This window comes from Wolffia australiana, chromosome 2 (assembly GCF_029677425.1).
Source record: "Wolffia australiana isolate 7733 chromosome 2, ASM2967742v1".
Taxonomy (NCBI): Eukaryota; Viridiplantae; Streptophyta; class Magnoliopsida; order Alismatales; family Araceae; genus Wolffia; species Wolffia australiana.
Window position 1 is genome coordinate 20516403 of NC_135836.1, and position 24183 is coordinate 20540585.

Here is a 24183-nt window from a genome sequence, read left to right on the forward strand (position 1 = left end):
TTATATAAATCGAGCAATTCATCATCAAGCACGTGAAGTGTTCGATGAAATGTCACACAGAGTTTGCGGTAAAAAATTTTGATCAAAAGCTTGAATCTAACTAAATTTAGCCAAACCTACTACATCCAGAGTATGAATTCAACCAAAGAGCTTCATCAACTTACCAGCATTGTCCTGATTCAAAAAGAAGGAATGGCGGCACCGATCGCCACCGCCGAGCTTCGGTTTAGGGTTCCCCTTTCTCTTTTTCTACTTCTGGGTGCGAATCCAAGTGCGTTGTGACTGCTCCTATAGCCTCCCGGGGCTTCTCAAACAGGTAGGAGGCTGTCATGATCCTCCTACCAATCTTGCCGTCGCCGGATGGGTCTCTCGCCACTCTCGTATATCAGCTAGAAGATGCTAGAAAGTAGGGGCTCTCGACCCTTTTTAACGGCTTTGGAGGGGTCCTTTAGGTTGTCCGATCAAGGGGGACGGCCCTGGGAATCCTCTCTGGCAGTGAGATTTCTGCTTGTCCCCCTCTCGCCGGCTGAAAATAGTCTCTAGCTGGCGACATTAACGGCCAAGGGCACAGTTGGGTCAAACTGCCCCTAATCGTTCGATGTGGCTCATCTGGGTCCAACGTCTGTGATTAAATTGCAGCCGTGGACCCTGGTTAAATGGTGTACCCCCACTTCGCCAGATCAGCCTGCCTTGTCATCGAGCTTCGTCAGCATTTCATCCACATCATCTACTCTGATTAGTCATCGCGGGGTCCCGCGATCCGCGTCAGTGTTAATTAGCCAATCAGAGGGCCTGAAATTAATGTAAAAATAGTTAAATGAACGGAGTAGATCTCCAATGTCCTATCATCTTTAAGAAGATTGGACGATTGAGATCATATCTGCCTCTTTAAATAAGCCTGAAAAGACACGCCTTCGGGCAAGGTTGACTCAAAGCCCGTTCTCTTTTCTCACCTTGTTTTCTTTAAAAATCACAGCCCCATGGGTCACGATCAATAAACTCAACAATGGCTTGGCCCGCTGCGACATTTAAATGCCTAGTGGGATTTTGAATCCCATATGGAAATTTTCAAAAAGATGAAATGGTATATATATTTCAGCGCTAACTGTATAATGAATTGAAATGACATACCTGTCTGGCGTGCGATTGACTTCTCCTTTGGCCTCTATCAGGGCCTGTTCTCCTTGTGGCCTGGTTGTGTGCCTGTCTGTCGGGTGCTGCCCCTTGCCAACTGTGGGCTGGCTTGAGCTTCGCGCTCGTAGGCCTGTGGCTGGCTAGGGCTCATGCGCTTGGTCGGCTCCAAATTATGACTATGGGCTCATAGACCTGACGCGCACTACCTACGTGTGACACACTTTGCACTTAGGGCATCCCAATCGCTTTGACTAGCATCATAACCCAGCTACATATTGTCCATTAGAACCCAACGCCAATGGGTTTTCTCAAGCTCAATGTGGAGGGTGTGGTGATAAATTCAAAATGTGTCACGCAATTATATGCATTTTAAGATCATTTTGGGAAGATTTTAATTTTATTTTACCCAATTTTATAAGATTTTGCATCACATGCACTAAATAGAGCAAGTTATAAAATAATGCATAATTACATGTCATTATTTATGCATTATTTTATAACTTGCTCTATTTACTGATCTTAAAATGTGTATAATTACGTCACACATTTTGGTTTTATCACCACACCCTCCACATTGAGCTTGAGTAAACCCATTGGCGGTGGGTTCTAATGGACAATATGTAGTGGGGTCATGATGCTAGTCAAAGTGATTGGGATGCCCTAAGTGCAAAGTGTGTCACACGTAGGTAGTGTGCGACAGGTAATAGGTGGTACCGAGGTGATAGTTTAGCATAGCCATTGCTTGACGCGACTCATGACATCTTGTGCACTCATGGTGGACCTTGTGAAACGAGAAAACTTTCGTCCTTTTCATACCTCCCATAGTAGTTATGCTATGGTAATGTGTAGATAAGGGCTAAGTTTAAACTGTGTTGACGAGATAACAATATTTTCAAAATACTCTAGCAATGTTAGAGTAGTGTGAGAATGGAAAAGCAAATGGGACTAGTGAGTAAATTGGTGCCAACATTGGCAATGCAAACTGGAATAGCAATGTCATTATGGAAAACGAAGTGTTCCATGGAATCAACCTAAGGATAGATGGGGCAACAATGGCAATGTGAACTAATGGGGTTACCAATACAAGGTCAGCTTATTATTAGTAGGTATGCCACTGTGCATGAATCACCGAAGGAAGAATGAGAGGCGGGTGATAATTGACGGGTGCCAATCCATCTACCCTAAGCCTGCATAGGGAAAAACTACCATCATGTGTGAGTGTCCAAATTGAACGGTTAGGGCAGGTCCGTATCTCAGTGGCCATAGCCATCAGTAAGAAGTCTAATGGAAGTCCATGTTGCTTCCATAAGAGTCTTGTGTTCCCCAATAAGCCAGAAATAAGGGGTGAATTTTCCAATTGTAAGACCCTGTCGTTGTTGTTTTCAACTTATGCAATAAAATTTCTAAAATTAGGGTTAATTTAATCCTCAATGAAGATCAAATTACCCTAAGTATATGAAAATTTTAAAAGGGAGGGTAGAGGAGATGGGAAGATTAGAAGAATTCAAGATCTCTAAATTGATTTCTTTGATCCAGTAAAAATGATCAAAGGAGTCAAGTAGAGGGGTTGAGAAGAAAATTGAGTATTATTTGCTTTTACTAGACAAGATGTCAAAAGGAATTCATTATTTTTTAATGAACTTAATCTATTCTTGCATAGAAAATTAATCTCCTTTTTTATTTTTTTAGTTCTTAGTGTGCAAATAGAACAGGTAGTTCAATTTCAATAATTACTGTTGGTAATTCTAGTAAAGGCTCGAACATGCCACTCAATACAATCAATTTAGAATTTCAGACCCCGATCAACGAGAAAAATAAAAAATTTTATGAACAAATAATCCCAGATACACTAAAATTTAATTTCAAATACAATGAAATAAGTAAAAGAATATCGAATACAGTTGATCCAGGCTGGTTCTCCTCTCTATCTTGCATCTGTGGAAGAGCCCCATCCAGAATGACCCTCTCAACTCGAATTTATATTTTTATACTTGGCTAAATGGTAAAACTTACCATTTTACACCAATAATTAACCAAATTTTATCTATCGATATAGGCTTGATATGAATGATCCAACTCTACAAATAAAAAGAGGAGATCAAGATGATCAAGCCCATCAATTTTGAGCTTAATCTGACTTCAGGATTAAGAGTAATTAATAAATGGATATTGACCAATCCTAGCCATTAGATCAATATATGATTTCTCAATTAAATTTTAATTTACATGCAATTTCATGTCACTTTCTGATTGGCTGGTGAAATTTAAAGACATTTTGGAGGATTGTTTCTCGGTGTTCACATACCCCCGGCTGAAAATAACAAAATGAAATAAATCAATAGAAATACAGATTGATTAGCGCGTACTTGTGTGTTTTTACCAGAGATCCCCACTCAAACATTGCTACGTCACCTCTCGTGCATGCAACTTGTATGCGCAGCACATGCGGTGCACTACCCCCCGTAAGAGATACTTCTGCCAATGCATTCAATCCATCAGATTTTTTTCCAACGAACGAGATCTTGCCACATAACCCCGCAAAACAGCTTCTTGAATTTTTTTCAATCAACTCCCTATTTTTAATCGCACACGCAAACTAATGCCGCCCAAAAATAATTAGAGATACACCCCTCCACTTTCTCTCTCCTCCATATTTCCTTAAAACAACCATAGAAAATCCCAAGTAATTCGATAAGATCCTATTATTATTTTTAATTTGATTTTTATGCCTTCAATGTGCATTCCAGAGATGTTTTAAGGATATATTTGAAACCAAATCCAGAAAAGTCCCTCTGACTTTAGGGATTTATTTAAACTCCTAATTTCCTTCTAAATATATGCTTTTCTATTTAAAAATTCATTTCTTCTTTTAATAAATTCCCGAAAAAATCAATAAAGTTCTAGAAAAATGTGAAATTTTCATTCATTCATTCCCACATTAATTAATATTAAATTTGGTTTTTAAACCTGCCATTTCCATTTAAATAGAATAATTCCAAGCGTAAATAAATTACATAAAACTCATAAATTATCATAAAATTAGGGTAAACTCAGAATTCACTTGGAACAGTGATCAGCATGTAAATATATGAGAACAACATTTTAAACTCTTTAAATGGATAAAATTGCACTACTTTCTTGAATTAAACAATGAATTTTGGGTGTTATCATTTCTGTTTGCAATATGGCCTCAGTCAACGATAGTCGATTGTGTAGAAAAGTAGGGTTGCGAGCTTAGGCGGTATCTGCATGCGAAGTATCATACTAGGCACTAATCGTGCCTTGGTCAACGAGCCAGCAAGCCACCGTGAATATCTCTAGCTAGTACTCCACCGTTTTGGGCCTTTGATAATAGACTTTCGGCGAGCCCACTCACCATATGTTGCACATATAAAGCGCCAAATGGAGAGCTCAAGATAGCCATATGCCACATGAGCTTCTTCTGAAGCATGTCTTGGATGTCTTGAGGGTGCCTAATCTCTAGACGCCCCTTGTCAATTGGTTGACATGCTTCCAACCAAGAGACCCAATGTTGTTGGTGGCCTCCTTCTAAGTGACCTGACCATAGGAAGTGCGTGCATAGGTGCTTCACGGATCAAAGAGTAGCGAGAGATACAAAGTGTACCGCTAGGGCATGCAGCAAGATGCTAATAAAGATGTGATGTATGAGTTGAATGTGCCCTTCATGGGATAGAAAACAGAGTATATGTTCTTCTCAGCTTGGCCTACAAGGCATCAAAATAATGATGGCATGTGTGACCAAGAAAGATGGGACATCTAATATGGTCAAAAGGTTGGCATTCTCGTGTGTATTAATTATAATGTTGGATAAACTTTGAGTGTTTTCCAATTGTAGATGAGTTTACCATAAAGATGCTCTTTGAGGTGTTGACGAGTTGGCCTAAAGCCCTCTCATACGTAATAAGTACACTCATTAACCTCTGAATGGATTTTTGAGATCCATTAATGAAAATGATTGCATCATCTACAAATTGATGATGTGAGATGATCAGATAATTGAAAAATATTATTAGTTGAGACCTCAGGCGATTGCTCGTGTGAGTTCCCACCTTAAGACCTCTTCCATCAATACAAAAATTGTGGGTTAGATAGGATCACTACACCATAGCTTGTGCATGGCAGTGAAGAAACAAGTAGAGTTTCCATCCACCAATAGAGAGAAATTAGTCACTCTTATACAGCATCAACGAGATCGATGAATGCATCAATGGACCCAAAGCGTCACAAGATTCTTTTAAGGAATGTCTGTTCAACTCTATCAAAGGTCTTCTCCATATCAAATTTGGTGATAATGTTTGAACCTTAAATATGAGAGTCCACTAATTGTAGTAACTCGTGAACTAGCATGATATTGACATGAATTTTTCGGCCTTTCACAAAACCAGACTACTTAGGAGAAATGAGTCTATCAGAGAAGGTCCCAAGTCACATTTTAATAATTGTAGATATCAATGAAGGTCCCAGGACTAACGGGTAAAAAGTGTTTAAAAGAAATTAGATTATCCACTTTTGGGATAAGAGCAAGGAAAGTGGATTTCCAGCTTCAAGGAAACACTTTCTGTATGAAGATCTCTTTGATAGACTACACTACGTATGTGCCTAAGATATCCCAAAACGCTATGTAGAACTCAGCTAAGAAGCGGTGAGGCCTTAGGGCCTTGTTCCTATAAAGTGAGAAGACCACCTCCTTGATCTCTACGCAGATAGGAAGGGTTGTCAGTATGGTGTTTTCATGGTCACTCACCAGATGAGGGATGGAGAAGAGTACATCCTTGGTCATCTTTGTCAACTAGAAGGTACGAAGGGAATGAAAGTAGGTGAGGCCAGTTGTTGCGAACTGTTCTGAATATTGATAATGTATCCCTAGTAAGGTTAAGATCTATGTCCAATCGAGGTATGAAAGAAGTGTATATTTCTATCAACTTCTCTAAGCCATTTCTAAACATAGTAAATCTCATCTCATCGCATGGCATCATCAAGCTGCTCACTAATCCTAACTTTATGCGCCCTAGCTACAGTGTTCTGTGGTCCTTGAAGTTGGTGATTAATTGCTGCAAGCTCCGTCTTTAGTGTTTTAACATTTGTGTGCAAGTCACTAATAAATGTCTATTCCATGATTTCAGGAGGATTTCGAGTTTATTCAGTGAAAAAATATCATTGAATAAATTTCTCCATAGGCAACATAGAAATCTCGCCATGCTAGTAGTGTCGCACAAAGCTATAAAAAGCCTCACACTGAAGGCACGTGACATGGAACTGGAAAGGAGATCTAGGGACTCTAGCAGTCATGTCTGCCAAGAGGATTGGTGAGTGATCAGAACATTATCGAGGTAGAAGCATAACAATAGTAGAGCATTTGCATCAGGGCAATGCTATTTCTAAAATAACGATAACGCCGCTCGTACATACAAGCATTTAATGAGTGCTCATTGCACCACGTCTAAATCTCGCCCATCGTAGGTGGGTCAACAAATGATATGTATGAATTCATTTCAAGAACTTGAAAATATAGATCAGTTAAAAATTAGACTTGATACATAAAACAGATTAAAAGTTTTTGAAATTCACTGTGTAGATGAATCTGCTAGCGTCACTTTGTTTACGATAAGGGATGCAAACTTGCAAAGCTACAATATTAACTTCTAAACAACCTAGATAAATAACATCATCTTTCATTCTTAGAAACATTTTCTTAGCTTGCCCACTTTTCCTACCACACAAACATATATTTGTTTTTTCTCATAGTGTGGGACATTAACAGCTTCCTTTGCTTTTACCTCTTCATTTTTCCTTTGAATTTGTGGCCAAATTAGTGCTTTGAGATCCCTCTATATTTAACTAATCTTCTTTATCACACAACAAAAAAAAGTTGTTATACTCATTGCTCTCCCTGAACCATGTATGACAATTGGAAGTATTTATATTGTGCAATAAATTGATATTACAGAAAATGCAAGCGCATATATTGGCACACATTTATACCGAATTACTCAATTTTAGAAGTAGTAGATGATATCGCCAAAAAAATTCTTTAATTTGACCCTTTGCATGGAATTTCATGAAATAAACTCGTATTGAAATTTAGACTCTTGATGAGCTATAAAAGTACTCTTAATTTCTGCTATAAACTTTATACCAATGATATATTCATGAAAGGTCTGGTTGTTATGGTTCAAGACTAACACATTTCCTTTCATACAACTCAAGTGATTTTCCATGCTTCTTAATTTCATCAGATTCCTCTAGTTTTTCATATCTTCGAACATAATGAAGATTTGAGTATGCGAGTGTGAGCATCATATATATTTTTCCTTGGCTGAAAGTTTTTGGAATTCATGATAGGAATTGTATGTCTATGTATGGTAATGTACTATTGTGAAGTCATTGTAGAATATGGTTTATAAGTTACATAAGGAACTGAATTTTAAATAAACTATTAAAGCCGTTGCAAGACATCTGTCGCACCATAAATATAGTATATTTGGACACTAACACCAATTACAAGTGACCCTTTATTGGGAATAAAAAAATTGACAATAATTTTATGTTAAATATCATCTGTTTGTAGACTGGCGGACTAATCACATGTAAATTTCACTAAATAATTGTCGCATGTTATGTATCACAAGTAAACACTGTCTCATTTAGTAGTTGTATACCTTGGGGTCACCTACTGTCTATAATTGGCATGTGTACACGCCATCTGACATGTTTACACTTCATCTAATGTATAATATTTAGTATTTATAATTTATAATGATCAATTTAGTCTGCCCCCCCTCCATTGAATAAACGCATAATAGTCCCTTTTCTCAGAATTTGGCTTTAAGATGTAGCCCAGGTGAAATAATGTACCAATGTTGGCTACTCTACACTTTCCTCAGGTCATTTTATCAATTATGGCTTCATCTATCCCATTAAGGACCTTATTGGACTAACCTATGTGGTATAGGGCTTTTGAATAGTCAAATTGGGTGGATTGATTCTTGTATGACCAGTTTTCTCAATGGCTCGAAAATGGCTGCTTAAGAAAAAAACTCTGATAGAAGCCTGGTACAGGCCTTGAGCAGCCTGAGTATGGCCAGCCATAATGGTTCCCACAAGCCCTTTGGAGCTTTCCAAAATGGGCCGTCCATAATAACCCGTTTCCAGCCCTTGAGGCAGTGACTGCTTGAGCGGTCACTAACGAGGCGGATTGGGTCCCTTTTGGGCCCAGAGCAGCCTGTCATCAGCCACTTAAGGGCCCCTTTCAATGTTCACATGGGTGCCCCACGAATAGCCCAAAATGTAACACTTTGGCCCTACATTGGGGTGTTCATCAACTCATGGCATTTTGTGTCTAAGGGGTCACCCCCTGGAGATGGTTTCCATTGTTGTCTCTTCTGCAACAACTGCTGAAAATTTTGTCACCTCTCCAAAAATTGAAACAACTATCCGATGAAAGTACACTATTTCCAGCTTACTTCCTTGGTAATAGAATTCTAATAATGATTTCCTTTTAGCATGAATGTATTCTGAATGTGGACAATACGAAAGATGTATAATTCCACAATAATATGATCAAATTTTGCATGAGCATGACGATGAAACATATGTAAGTATGAGATGAAAATTATTCATCCCTCGGAACAAATGCAGGTTGGCTCTAATACGACTTTTTAGATCTAGAGGAGTCTTCCAACAGCTCTTCAAGATGAACAAGATCACACATCAATATAAGTGATTGTAAAACAAAACGCAATCCATTACATCTTCATTTAACATAAATTAACATTCTTGGGAAGAGGCCTTTTGGATCAGCACAGGATGACTTTCCAAAGTCTCTTTGGGTAATGGGATGGTCTAGATAAAAGTCCAAAATCCCTTCTGACACAAGGACATGACTCCTACTTATATGAAGAGGATATTTAATCATAGTTTGACAATCTTAAGTAATCCCATTATTCATATAAAGATAGACATAGCCTCAAGATATTACGTAATCCTATTGATTGTTAGAAGTGTTTTAGCATCATTATTATAATTATAAGTGTTATGGATAAAGCAATTCTAGATCGAGAGACAGATTGCGGGGAAGAAGGAACAAGAAGCCAGAGACAAACATAAAAAATATATGCTTAATCATTCACATTTAGGTCAAAGCTTGTATGCACATTTTAGTAGGCTGAAACATAGATGGCCTAGTATGAAAGCACAACTTTAAGTCAAACTGCTAGTTCCTTTAACATCTCCCGTTGAGTTGAGGGGTAAAAGTCTTGCATCCCAGGTTGGAAACAAAAAATCCATGTTGAGCTCAGGAGGCCCTTTGTCCAGAGATCAGCAATTTGGATGTCGACAGATACATGTTGGATCTCAATGGTCTTAGAATCAAATTTGTCTTTGATAAAGTGGCAGTTGATATCCACATTTTTGGTTCGGTCATGTTGAATTGGGACATGGGCGAGACTCATAACAGACTTGTTGTTTCATAATAAGGTTGTTGGTTGAGTTATAGGAAAACTCATAAATACGATGAGAATGCCTTCAATCCACAAGGATTGACAAATGCCCTTGGTCAGAGCACAAAGTTCAGTTTCGGTGTTGGAGAGGACTTGTTGCTTATTACTATGCCAACTGATCAGATTCCTACCAAGGAATGAACAATACCCAATGGCATACTTGTGGTCGACTTGTGAGTTATAATTAGAGTCAGTATAAATCTCAAGAAATAGCGACTTACCTTGTGAGAATGTGCGGTTAAAGCCACTGGTTCCTTTTAAGTATCTAAGTATATGATAGTCAGTCTGCAAGTGGGAATCTTAAGGATGATGCATAAACTGACTCAAGACGATCATATAACAGTCATCATATGGCCTAGATATCAAGCGTACTAAATAAAGTTTGACAAGCAAATGGCCCTGTATCAGATCCGTTGTCATCCAAATTATATTTCAGATTTAATTCCACAAGAGTGGAGACAGGTTGGCATTGCAGATATCAAGTTTCATCTAGTAGTTTATATATGTATGTATGTTGAGATAGAGAAATACCACTGGATGAACGAACGACTTCAATTCCAAAGAAATAGATATTTTTTTTAAGCTCTTAATGTCAATTTGTGAACTTAGTTGGTGACTTAAAATTTTAATGCTAATGGAATCATTTCTTGTAATAATTGTACCGTCTACATACACTATAAGAATAACTATACTGCTGGCCGTGAAGCGATGATTAAATAGTGTATGATCACCATTAGATAGTTGTTAAACGAGATGCCTCATGGCTTGAGTAAAATGTTCAAACCATGCACAAGGAGATTGTTTTCGACCATGGAGGGCCTTTGTAAGACAACACACTTGTCCATGGGAGATGTTGTAACCTGACAATGGTCTCATACATACATCTACATTCATGTGTCCATGAAAAAAATCATTTTTAACATCAAATTATCGATGGTGCCACTAATGAAGTGCATCCAAAGATATCAGAATCCGTATCGTGTACATTTTTGCCATGGGATAGAATGTTTCCATGTAGTCAGCCCATGTTTTTGGGTATATCCTTGAGCAACTAGGCATGCTTTATAGCTGTCAAGTTGACCATCGGATCAGTGCTTCATAGTATAGACCCATCTACATCTGATTGGACTCTTATCTAGTTGTAAAGATGTCAACTCCTGACGTGGTACATGTAAAACATTATTGAGAGTACTACCTGGATCGAGGCATGTACTACCTATGCCAGAAAATGTAAGCAGGTGTACCATCTGTTGTTTTCACTTTCCTAGAGTTATGACACACTTCATAATTTTTAAAAATAGATTTCATATGGTAATTTGCACCAAAGTCTAAAATCCATAAATCAGCGTTTGAGGTAATTTGCATATAGTTGAGAGGCATAGTGAATTTCGTCAATGAACCATCAAGGCTGACCCAACTATTTCAGTCACCTTGATCTTGCTCTAAAAGCTGGTGCAGTTCCTCTTTGACTCATTCAATGTATTTGATCGAGTCATGATGTTGTTTAATATCAACGCCTTTAGTTCCAATTTGTATCATATTGTTACCTTTACCTATGATCTTGTCAGCCCATGATGGGTGCCCATGAAATTTCCAACATATCTCTTTAGTGTCTAGGCTGTCGACAATGTCTGCACCATAGATTATCTTTGTCATCCCCGTGTTCTCCCTTAGTTTGGTTCTTTTGGTGCTAAAGGGTCCACATTTGCCTGTGATTTAGAAATAGATGTAGCTTGTTGAGGTACATTTTTAGGATATGAAGGCTTCATGCTGCAACCTAAGCTTTGAAGCTGAGGTGTAGTCGTGTTGCAATCAAATCCCTGCCGAGACGACGTTCCTCTTTGTGAATATGTTGTATAGTTCTTCAAAGTTGAGCTTGTGTTAACGATTGCACAGTTGTGTGAAAACAGGTTCAAATTCAGACTTAAATCCCTTTAGGTACAAATAAACCCTATCATGTAAGACAAATCGATGATCTATAGAGTTAGGTATAGGCAGGCGATAAAAATCAGTTTCCTTCCGTAAGGCTTGAATTTCATTAGCATATTCCAACGCTATCTTATTTTCTAAATTAATCTCATAGAGTGGTCTAAAATATCTTCTACGTGTGATTCGTCATCCCTCATAGAATGTTGTTGCTGAGTAAGCTCTTACCACTGTCATAGTCTGTATAGAAGTCACTAACCCCACGCACCATGGAATCTAAAATCTAAGAGAAGAGAATGCCCTTCTTACCCCGCCCTTTTAGATATTTGGGATCAGTTTCCTGTGGTGACTTGTTGGCCAAGTGGTGTAGCTGACCTCTAGCTCAGAGTGTTTGAGATGTATTTCGTCCACTGGTACAAGTTATGACTAGTGAATAGATTCCTTAAAGCAGTGTGAGGCAATTGAGTGTACCATTTTTCCGTAATGACAGCAAGCAAAACACCCAGATATACCCCAAGTGCCGATATATGATCGTCTGAAGCCATATTTAAGGATGTAATCAATGCAAGAAGTAGAACTAAAACTACCAAGTGCTAATCAGTGAGTACAATAGAACAACAGCACCGGATTTTGCAGAGGGCCAGTGAATAAATGAGATTCTCGCGATTGGCATACAGACTGTTGAGACGATCCATGGTTCTTGAACCGTTGAGAAGAAGAATAATGAGAGAGTGAGAGAAAAGAAGAGAGAGACGCGGGCAAGAAATCATTGTTGTAGATCGTTATTTCATCCGCAAAGATTAAATTATTTTTGGTTCGTATTTATATTGCATATAGTTATGGTTATAACGTATATAGTTAGTTTGTTATAATCGTAGCCGTTATAACAAGTTATAACGGCTAGTTTATAACAAACAAGAGCCGTTGGATCTTGATAAACGTGAGACCTATCTATGTGTATTCCTATCTATATTTAATCCTAAACTATATTTGAACTTATATTGAATCCTATGTCTAATTCTCTAACGAGTATATGGGGTACGTGTTCATTTATTACTAGCTACTCTTTATTAAAGTCCCTATTGGTCCACATGTTGCTGACTCTGTTCTTATGGGCCCCAATTTGCTGATGTGGCATCCGAAATTCATTCTGATGTGGCGATGGCGAGTAAAACTCCTCTCAATATAGACAGTGTAGACAGATGAGCTTGCAGCAATCCTGTCAACTGTGTTCCCCTCGTCAGTGAGGAGAGTCTTCTCAAGAAAAAAAGGATGTTCGAGGCCTAATCACAGTGGCAAAAAATACACTAGTTGAGGCCACCAAGGTGTAGTTAGCTGAGCTGGTGCCTTCCTGGGGTTGTAGTTCCCAGTTAGTCAGGAGATGTGTTTGAGAAAGGAAATCCCCAATATTGTCACGGAGTTAGGGGAAACGATGAAGACCCACAAATATGAGAAGATCAACTTCCCTTTCCTCGCTCAAGCTTGGGTAGTCTTGGCCAGGAATCTGCTTCACCGAGAGCTCTGATTACCATGTCATGGATAGAGGACTACTACATCAAGACACAGATCATGGAGAAGAAGATACAAGAAGCCAGAGGCGAACATAACAAATGGACGCTCAATCTTTCACATTAAGGCCGAAGCTTGAAGCTTATATACACATTTTAGTGGGCCGAAACATAGATGGCCCAGATTGAAAGCATAACGGCTAGTCAAACAGCTACTTTCTTTATGTGAATCAGATTAATTGGGATGTGCAATTGATAGGATAATAATCTGAGATGGGGTACATTTATATATACGTACACATTTCTATACATATATAAATACCATATTGTTTGCTACGGATTGAGATGTTAATCTAACATTATAAGCCTCCAAGGATGCTCAAGAATAGAAAACGGTGTGCCCATCTAGTTTCCTACAAATGAGAATATGAGAAACCAAGGGGAAAAATATCATTTTGTAATTTGTTGGAGGGTATCTATAAATTCACGCGTTATTTAGGAAGCGTACTTCAAGTTACAACAGAAGCAGCGTAGTTCAGTCGGAGGGGCCGCCATGGCCAGCAGATGTGCCTTACCCTCCGGCGAACGCTGCTTCGTTCTCTCCTGCAACGCTCGGTTTCCTCTTCCAATTGCCTTGTCAGCTCCTCGATCTGTTCTCTCGTGACGACAGATCTGTTGTCCGCCAGTCTGAGCGATGTCTCCGCTGCAGCATGAGCCGCGATTGCGGCTTCTGCAAGTTTCTCTTTCATCGTTATTCGGTTGTTGGAGGCATCCAATTTGGCTTTCGTCTCCCTCAAGTCCTCCCTTAGAAGAGCTATCTGAAAATGGATAGAATTCCTGAGAAGAGTGAACCTTCCGGAAGTTTGAGCTAGGGTTTAGTTAAGTGCGCAGAGTTTTCTAACTATCTAGTTTCGTAGACAATGACCTATTTCTAGGACCCAAATCTTTCAATGACCATTCAAAGGTAATATGGGACATCTAGCTTTCGAGTGATGTACCTTCTGGGAAATGTATAAACTAAGTTATTTAGATCTAGAAAATAGATTTTGGTAGCCAAATGGGTTTTCTAAGCTTTTTCTGCTCACCTCCAGTTGGAATTCTCTGATAACAATTTGTCCTGCCTCCACCTCTGAATTACGCGTTTCTCTTTCTCGTCCGAGTTCATATTCAGCTCCTTCCAACTTCAATGCAAGCTCTTGAACCTTTTTTGCAGGAAGAAGAGGGAGGATAAGAGAAATAAGATGTCGAAATTTGCAAATATTAGCAACATAGAGAGTGATAGAAATACGTTATGTGCCAGCATAATCCCCCTTTGTTTCAAACACTCTATAAGGAGGGCACTGTCGCCCAGTTCTTTTATTTGCTTATCTGTAAGGACTTTCATGCGCTCATTCTTAGACCTGGTAAAAGTATCAAAGCTCAGGTACGACAAATAGAATTTGGAAGGGAAAATACTACGAGAAGGCATGAACTTCACGTTTTGTAAAGAAAATAGCATGAACTTTCAGATTTGTAAAAAAATAGCATGGTCGAATGAGAAGACGCCAACTGGCGTCTTCTTTTTGTTTTTTCCACCGGCGGTCAAACGGTGACGTGGATGCCACCGTGCCACCCAGGTGAACTCCACGGTGGCATCCATGTCACCGGGTGACAACCGACGACGCCGGGCTCCGTCCGCCCACGCCGCCGCCCGTCTCCGTCTCCCGCCGCCGCCCGCCTCCGGCCGCCGCGAACGCCGCCCGTCTCCGGACGCTGCCGACGCCGCCCGTCTGCCGTCGCCGACGCCGCCCCTCTTCCTCCGCCGTCGACGCCGCCCCTCTCCGTCCGCCGTAGAAGAAGAAGAAGAGGAAGAAGAGGCGGCGTCGACGGCGGAGGAAGAGAGGCGGCGTCGACGGCGAACGGAGAGGGGCGGCGTCGACGGCGGAGGAAGAGGGCCGGCGTCGGCGGCATCCGGAGACAGGCGGCGTCGACGGCGAACGCCGGCGGGCGGCGTCGGCAGTGTCCAGAGACGGACGGCGTCGGCGGCGGCCGGAGGCGGGCGGCGTCGGCGGCGGCCGGAGGCGGGCGGCGTCGGCGGCGGCCGGAGGCGGGCGGCGTCGGCGGCGGCCGGAGGCGGGCGGCGGCGGCGGCCGGAGGCGGGCGGCGTCGGCGGCGGCCGGAGGCGGGCGGCGTCGGCGGCGGCCGGAGGCGGGCGGCGTCGGCGGCGGCCGGAGGCGGGCGGCGTCGGCGGCGGCCGGAGGCGGGCGGCGTCGGCGGCGGCCGGAGGCGGGCGGCGTCGGCGGCGGCCGGAGGCGGGCGGCGGCAGACGGAGAAGGGCGGCGGCGTGGGCGGACGGAGCCCGACGTCGTCGGCGGTCACCCGGTGACGTGGATGCCACCGTGGAGTTCACCTGGGTGCCACGGTGGCATCCACGTCACCGTTTGACCGCCGGTGGAAAAAACAAAAAGAAGACGCCACTTGGCGTCTTCTCATTCGTCCATGCTATTTTTTTTACAAATCTGAAAGTTCATGCTATTTTCTTTACAAAACGTGAAGTTCATGCCTTCTCGTAGTATTTTCCCTATTAATAGGAGAGGAAGATTGCCAAGCTGATTCTTGTGAATCTAATAGAACCTGGAAGGTTCTTTCCTCATATTCACCACAAACGATATTTTATAATGATTCCTCCTAAAAAATATTTGAGAAAAAGGATCGCCGCTATTACTAGAATACTTCAACTGTACATTCACGCACCTTTCCTCCCGTAAGGAACACCGTAACTCCGTGACCTCGTGTCTATGATTACTCAATACTTTTTCGACCGCTGAAGCCTGGTAAAAGAAAATCAACATTTTAATTTCATGAATCATCGAAAGTATTTCGAAAATCGAAATTTATCTGCGAAGAAAATAAATGGCGACGATTGGTGGAGCGGTATTGTATTGCCCAATGATCCCATCAGGTTTCGTTTTCGGACATGAATCAATACTGTGGAAATAGAACAAGAATTGATTGGAAGCAAGAGGTTTGATGCAATATCTTCGTCCATCAACTAGAAACTCTGCATTATACGAAAATCATTCTTTCTTATCAGTGTTCATCATCATTTCATTATCTCCGTGTTATCTAATCATGTGGTTTATATTTTTTTGGCGTAGCTTTTCTGCCTTTGATAGAGAATTAGTGACTTGGGCGCAAATCGAATAATGAAAGGTCACGCATTTTGAACAGTGGAAAACTTATATGCAGGATTAATCGAGCCGCTCACCAGGCTAGAATTCTCATCTTTCTCACAATCACCAGCATCTGACATCATTGTGTCATCGCAGGACGTTGAGCTCTCAGTTGGAGATTCCTCAGTTGATCCCCCCATCATGAACGCCGATCTGGCCTTTTGGAGTCCCCACTCCGCAATTTGCACCATGGCTGTTCTCCTCTGTTCTTCTTTTCCTTTCAACTTGTTCAGGCTCTTTTCTGCCGCCTCCTTCTCTACAACAGCTATACGCAGCAAACTACCGATCTCACCGTTCTCCTCTGTTAAACCTCGAATCCTGCTCTTCAGGAGTCTCTTCTCCTTCACTGTAAACTCTTTATACTCCAAAAACTTGGCTTCTACCTGCAATCCAATCTTGTGAAGTCGACTAGCCCCAGACCGCAGGCTTTCTAATATCCCTCCCCCAGATAACTCCGATTTAAAGCTATCTTTTCCATCGTCGTCGTCATCCATCATGCTAGAAATCCGCCGAAAGCATTGTTCTGAAGCGAGGATAAAACTTAGAACCTCAGAAAATGTTTCCATTGCTCCGCTGCTCCCTTCCACGAAAATTTCCCGCAAGAAAATTTCTTCTGATCCTTCCTCGATCTTGATCTCTTTCTCAAAAGAATCTTCAACGTGATTGTCTCTCAGATCATGTTCCAGAGCCGCATCCATGGGAAGGAATCTAGGTAGACGAATCGCAAATTTCGCAGCGAACTCTATGGCCAGATTGAAAGGTAATGTAACTTAGAATTTTTTCGGAATTGGGATCGGAGATCCATGTCGCGTCGTTGGTTCCAGCGCTTCGAATTTCCCAGCTACCAGTCTTTCTCGACGAAGACGGTCAATACCAGTGTTTGCGGACAAGGACGAAAATCGTTATCGCTCGTAGGCTTGCACGACGATGACGATTCGTCATCGATTCAAACGAGTGATGATTGCTTCGTCGACGACGCGAGATTGTTGTAAGAAGTCACTCTCGCTCAACAACAAGAAAAAGAGAAGAAGATGAGATGAGAAGGAAAACGATGCAGAAGAGAGACACCAGAATCAGTTTAAGATCATGTATATTCCCAAAGATTTACAACTCGCTTAGTCGATATACTATATAGTTGAAACTGTAGGTTTCCAACTTAATCATAACCGTTCTACCTAAATATAATGGTTATGTTAAGATGTGATCCAAGCCGTTGATAGGATTCCTACTTAGGTTTGATCCTACCGATTTATCCTAGCCGCTAATTCTCCTAATGAGTATATGGGTAGATGTTCAATTATTACTAGCTACTCTTTACTAAGAATCCTATTGGTCCAACGGGCGGCTGACTAGATGCAGAGTTTGCTGACTCACTTGGTAATTTTTGTTGAATGATAAGGTGTCATTGACAAACATTTAAAGGCATGTAAACAACTAAAAATGGTATTTAATTTATATCATGTCTTTGGAAACCTAAGTTTCTGGCCGTTGCCCAGTTTTCTGAGTCCTGTTCTCTTACTTTGTCTCTCCCTCTAACTAAAGTGTCACTTCTAGATCTTCCCTTCCATTCAAAGCCGCCATTGCCAGAGTTTGTAGAGCCCCTAGATCTGCCCCTCCCAGTTCCCACCTAGGTGAGGGGATGCAGGGGTTGGTGATTGGTGCGGGGTGTGGAAATGTAATGGTTGAGAAGGATCGTCGAGAGAAAAGGAGAAGAATGAGAGAAGGAAGAGAGAGAGTGCCGTAAGATAGATGACATGACCATGTTAGTTTTAGAATAGAAACAACGAGAGATACATAAAGACAAGGAGAGAGAGAGAGAGATGTGGGCCTATGGCCCACTTAAATAGGCCCACAAGGGGCTTCTCTTCTCACATTCCCCCTCAAGCTGGAGCATAGATGTCATATAGGTCCAGCTTGCCTGAGAAGGTATCATAGGACGTCACACTCAGCCCTTTAGTAAATATATCTACAAGTTGATTTGCAGATGCTACATATGGTCTGGTAATAAGTCTTGCTATGAACGGTGACGAATCACATGGCAGTCAATTTCAATATGCTTGGTACACATGGAAAAGGTTTGGTTGTTGGCAATGAACATGGCTGCTTGGTTGTCACACATCATCGCCATAGCTTCTTTAACCGAAAAACCAAGTTCACATCTTTAACCGAAGTTGCATACCCATAGCATCTCGGAAGACGTCTCAGTCATCGCTCGATATTCTGCCTCGGCACTAGATACTGATTGGACATGTTGTTTGTGACTTCACCAAATGACCATATAACCACCCACGTACACGTAGTATCCAGTTGTAGACTTGCAGTCCTAACGATCGCCGACAAACCTAGCATCGGAGTAGCCGACGACCTGTAGATGAGCATGACGTCGAAATATAAGTCCTCTTCCTGGAGCATATTTAAGAAATGCAAGCAGACCTAGCATAGCCTCCCAATGAACCTCCCAAGGGGTATGCATAAACTGGCTCAGAGCATTTACGGTGAAGGCGATGTCAGGCCGAGTCACCGTAGCATAGATAAGCTTCCCAACCAAACGCTGATACCGTTCGAGATTGGTATAAAGTAGAGACGTAGTACTCCAAAGCTGAGGCTTGCTATCTATCGGGGATGCATATGGCTTGCATCTAGATAAACCAGCTTCTTGCAAAATATCATGTATATACTTGCGTTGATTAACAACAATAATGCCTGGTCATGATGCAAATTCGATGCAAAGGAAATACTTAGGTTCCCCTAAGTCGCAAATATCAAGATGCTGATGCAGGAATGTCTTGACGTGTTGAATTTCCGCATGATCATTGCCTGTGATGATCATGTCATCCACATAGATGGCGAGAATAATACATCCAGCCGAGGTAGTCTTGCAAAAGACAATGGGCTCCACGTCAGAAGCCACCAGTCCACACGTCGAGATGAGGTTCACTGAACTTTTCAAACCATGCCTGTGGACTGTGTTTGAGGCCATAAAGAGCGCGATGAAGTAGACATACCTTATCATGTTCCCCCTTAACCGAATAGCCAGGAGGTGGCTCCATATAAATGCACTCAAAGAGGTCACCATATAGAAAGGCATTGGAGACATCAAGTTGTTGTAATTTCCAGTCATGGTTGACCGCCATGGAAAGAAGTATACAGATGGAAAAGCTGAACCACCGGGGAGAAGGTTTCCTCATAGTCAATGTTGAGAACCTGTTAGAAACCCCGAGCAATCAACCAAGCTTTATAGCGATAAATAGTGCCATCGGGATGATATTTGAGGGTGAACACCAAGCGACAGCTGACGACATTAGTAGTAGCTGGTCGATCGACAAGCTCCCACGTACCTCAACGAACAAGAGCTGAATACTCTTCATCCATAGCAGCTTTCCAGTGAGGAATCAATAAAGCAGCCTCATGAGATTAAGGAATAGAGTCCGTAGCCAAGGCCACAGCAAATGCCCAATAAGGAGAAGAAAGTCTGGTGTACGAGAGTACATTAGAGTATGGATGAAGAGTGCAGGAGCATGTACCTTTTCGAAATGTGATCGGAAGATGAAGATCATCGAAAGGCGGACTTGAGGAGGATGCAGATTGGGCTTCAATAAGGAGCTCGAAGGGTGATGAGCTAGAATCTGGAAGGAGAGGAAGAGGTTGGGACGGTAGAGGGGTGATAGTAGGTTCATGGAGTGGGAGTAAAGACGGTAGAGGAGCAGAGGGTAGTGGAAGAGGCAGGTCAGGAGCAAGAGAGGGAGCAGTCGAGTCAACCGAGGAATCAAGAGGAGAAGATCCAGAGTGCTCCCAAGAGAATGAAGTTATGTGAAAGAAAGGGGTCGACTCATGAAATGTAACATCGGCCGAGACAATATATCGCTGACTCTCAGGAAGGTAGATCCGGTATCCCTTTTGTGTACAAGAATAGCCAACAAACATTCCCTTGATTGCCCGTGGAGCAAGTTTAGATTTAGTGGCCGAGTGGTCATGAGCAAAGGCCACACACCCAAATATATGAGGCTGTAAGGGAAATAGCTCTCTCTCAGGATGAAGTCGATGAAGAGGAAACATCACCACCAAGAGGTGTGAAAGTAAGGCAGTTGATGAGAAATTTCGAGGTCATGATAGCATTCCCCCAAAACTCATGCGGGACATTGATCTCATATAGGATCATTCGGGTCATGTCAAGAAAATGGCGATGCTTCCGCTCAGCTACGCCATTCTGTTGAGAAGTATGAGGACACGATGTCTGATGAATAATACCATTCACGGCGCACAGATCTTGAAATTCACATTGAGCAAGTTTCGCGGCATTGTCGTTACAGATGATCTTCGGAGTACACTGAGTATTGAGTCGAAATCTCCTAAAGAAACTGATGGATCATCGGAAGAGCATCGGTGCGGTCGGTCAAAAGATAGACGTATGACACGCATGAGTAATCATCGATAAGAACCATATAATACCAAAAACCAATTGTTGAGGGAACGCGTGAGGGTCCCCAAAGATCACAATGCCTAAATCAAAAGGTTTCAAACTAATTGATTCAGTACTTTGAAAGGTAGTGACAACATGATAAATGAACCTATATTTGCATACATTTTAGATGTTTTTAGTATTATTAATTTATAATTTATCATGTTATTGTTTGAATTAACCAAATATTTATGCATTAGCTAATAATTCCAACTTTTGCACATTATGATTATTTTTCACTAACTTCATTGACTTCTATGAAGTCAATCAGTTTTATTTCTGATGAGTATTTTATAGTTCCAAATGTGCAGAAATTTACAGGAATTAGAAGATATCATTATGAGAAAAATTGGAGGATTTTGGGAGCTTAGTGATTATCAAAATGGGCTGCAAATGATGAAACAAAATTGTGGGATTTTAAAGGAGAGACCAGAGGGGCTTGGACCACGACCTGACCTACATATTCGGCCTGCAAACACATTACAAAAGAAACAAAATGGAAATTACAAGGCAAAGTTTTCAACCAATGGAGAAAAAGAGGCAAAATGGCAAGAAAAGAGAATAGATAATGCCCAAAGGGGTATTTTAGTAATTCTCACAATGTATAAATAGACTTTTTCTCCCTCATTTTCCCTCATTCTGAACGTGCTCTAGCAAGTGGCTGGCCACCAAGACAAGGCATTTTTCAGAATCCAGGTTGTTCAACCTGCTTAATGTAAGTTTATTGAAGTTTTCTCTTAATCTCGTCTCTTGTTTGCATTGAAAAACGCCTGATCCTGGAAAAATATAAGGATCCATACTTGAGAGGAAGCATTGAGGGCTCAGTAAACTTGCATTGAGGCTTTGGGATCTTAGATTTCTACCTTCTCCATCATTTCCCATCCATTTACCCTTAAAATCCATCACTTTCTCACTCTAAACACTAATTTTCTCCACTTTATCTCTCTAAAGTCAGTTTTTTCTCTCACTAGACCTTCATCTATATCCATAGTTACTCCCCTAAAAATTTCATAAAAAATCTTCTTCATTTGCTCATCCAAATCCTATCTCAAACTCCTTCTACACTCTCTCTTAAATTTCTCTCTCTATCTCCTCATTTCGGCCTTTTCTCTCTCTATAATCTGTTATTTCTCTCTCTAGACGTCCATCCATATCCACAGTTCATCACCACAAAATTTCAAAAAAAATCTCCTTCATCTACACCTTCAAATTCCCTCTCAAACTCTCTCTACACTATCTCTTCATTTTCTCTCTCTATCTCTTCATTTTCTCTCTCTATCCTCTTATTTTGACCTTTTATCTCTCTAGAAACATTTTCCTCTCACTATAAAATTTCTCTCTTTATCTCTCTAGATCCTCCTGCATTCCCTACTTCGAATCCCAAAAAAATTGCATTGAAATATCATTTCTTATCCTCTCAAAGCACTTATTTTTTGTCCTCTAGCCACCATCGTGCGGCGCCGTGCAGTGCCTGAGCGGCAGAGACCGCCCTCTGCCCGCCGGTCCACGCGCAGCCAGCCACAAGACCGCAGGGCACAGGGTTCTCCTGTGCAGGACTTAGCCAAATTCGGCTAAATCCTGGCCATTGGGTTAAGCCCAATAAGCTTAAGCCCAATTTGACTAAGTCTTGACTTAGCCAAATTGGGCTAACCTTAGTGGGCTGACCCACTAAGGAGGCCAGCCCTCCACGGGCCAATCCAGGCCCGCCGGCCCATTCTGCCGCTCCGCCGCCGCCACTCTGCCGCCGCCGCCGCCGCCGCTCTGGCGATCGCCGGAGTAGGTAAATTTCACATTTTTCATATTTAAAATTAATTACAAAATCGGGGAAAAGTGTTTTCTATGTTAAAAAAATCAGAAAAAATTTGAAAAAAATCTAGAAAATTAATATAAGCTATTTAAAGTCATTTTAACACCTAAAACATTTCAAAAAAAATCTCTATTTCTCATTTTTAATGCTAATAGTTGTGTTTTTTATGTGAATTAATCCCAGAAAATTCTAAAAATATTTATTCTGATTAATTTGTTAAGATAAAATAGAAAAATTAGTTTAGAAATTAAAAATTTTGTGTTTCTCCTTGTACTTTGGCTTAATTAAAAACATAGGGAATTCTGAAAATTACCAACAAATCTAGAAACATCTCTTAATCTAAAAAAAATATAGTATTTTTCACGTTTAAAATCATTTTCTTCATCCCAAGCTTGAGAAAGAATTCTGAAATTAAATTTCTGCCTCTCCCTGGATCGACCCCTTACTTGCCCTATATTAATTATAGAGTATTTAAGTGGAAATTTTCATAAATATTGTTGGCTAAGTCTGAATCAAAACAACGACATAAAACCCCTTAAATTTGGACTTATCATTAGCACGATGATATTTTTCCATCTGACATGACTCACAAACAAAATATTAACTGTCACCCAGGGAAGAGCTTGGCAGAGCTTGGTGATACCAGGATGGCCGAGTCAATGGTGCCATTCAAGAGAGGAAAAAGAATGGGAAAGGTGATAGGAAAGGCCAGGGGATGGGATATTGGAGATGAGCTCATAAAGGCCACCTTGAGTCTTATGCCCCAAACCAACCTGTGCGCTGATCCTCAAGTCCTAAAACACACAATGATAGGGCAAAAATGTCACGGAGCATAAAAGAGCCTCAGTCAAAGTACTAATGGAGATAAGATTGACTAGAAAGCTCGGAATATAGAGAACATCATGAAGTGGAAGCTGAGATGTAGGAGATGTAGTGCCTTTGCCAGTGACTGAGCAAATTCATCACCCGTGACGTGAGGCCCTAGAGTCACCAGTGACGTGTGAAATGATATGGATAGTGTCCGCAGGAAATATGGATTCAGGGTGAGCAAGTGTGGCAAGGTGAGAAAGGATAGTGTCGTTACTTATGATGTGACGTGAGGCCCCGGAGTCAATAATCCAAGACCCTAAAGAAGGAGAGTGAGAGGTAGTACCTTGACCAGAGGTAGAGGGACCATGCGTAGCAGTGGTAAGGGTCGCAAAGTTGGCCGGAGGACCACCAAGTGGAGTATTCGCCACAAAAGATGGGATAGCCAGGATAGAGGAGGAGGGTTGCACAAAACCTGATGGCGGCACCGGTGGAGGAGCCGACGAAGAGGGAACATGACGAGGATGTCTGGGCGGATAGCCCCACTTCTGATAACATCGAGAAGACAAGTGCATCAGTCAAGAACAATGAATGCATGGAGGACCTGTATATTTTGTGTGATGATGATCAGAAGTGTGATCACCCGATGGTTGAGAATTGTTAGAGCTTCTCCCAACAGTGGCCAGAATAGTAGGGGTAGACGTAAGTAGTGCGGAGGAGTCGGATGATGCGAGAGTAGTGGATGAAGAAGGTCCCTTGACGAGAGTGAGGCTGTCCACTCATTGGGCCGCATTAAATACTTCAGCTAGAG

At 41.4% G+C, this 24183-nt stretch overlaps 1 protein-coding gene across 1 annotated transcript; it reads right to left on the bottom strand.

The window, feature by feature from the left end:
• Positions 1-13359: 13359 nt before the first annotated feature.
• On the bottom strand, positions 13360-23969 carry LOC144716409 (uncharacterized). Its single transcript, XM_078591517.1, has 9 exons — positions 23719-23969; positions 19305-19503; positions 18755-18850; positions 18642-18702; positions 16335-17041; positions 15821-15897; positions 14376-14487; positions 14173-14289; positions 13360-13905 (listed from the first exon to the last, which is right to left on the bottom strand). The coding sequence occupies exons 1-9, from the start codon at positions 23967-23969 to the stop codon at positions 13597-13599; spliced, it is 1929 nt and encodes a 642-aa protein (XP_078447643.1). The 3' UTR covers positions 13360-13596.
• Positions 23970-24183: the final 214 nt, after the last annotated feature.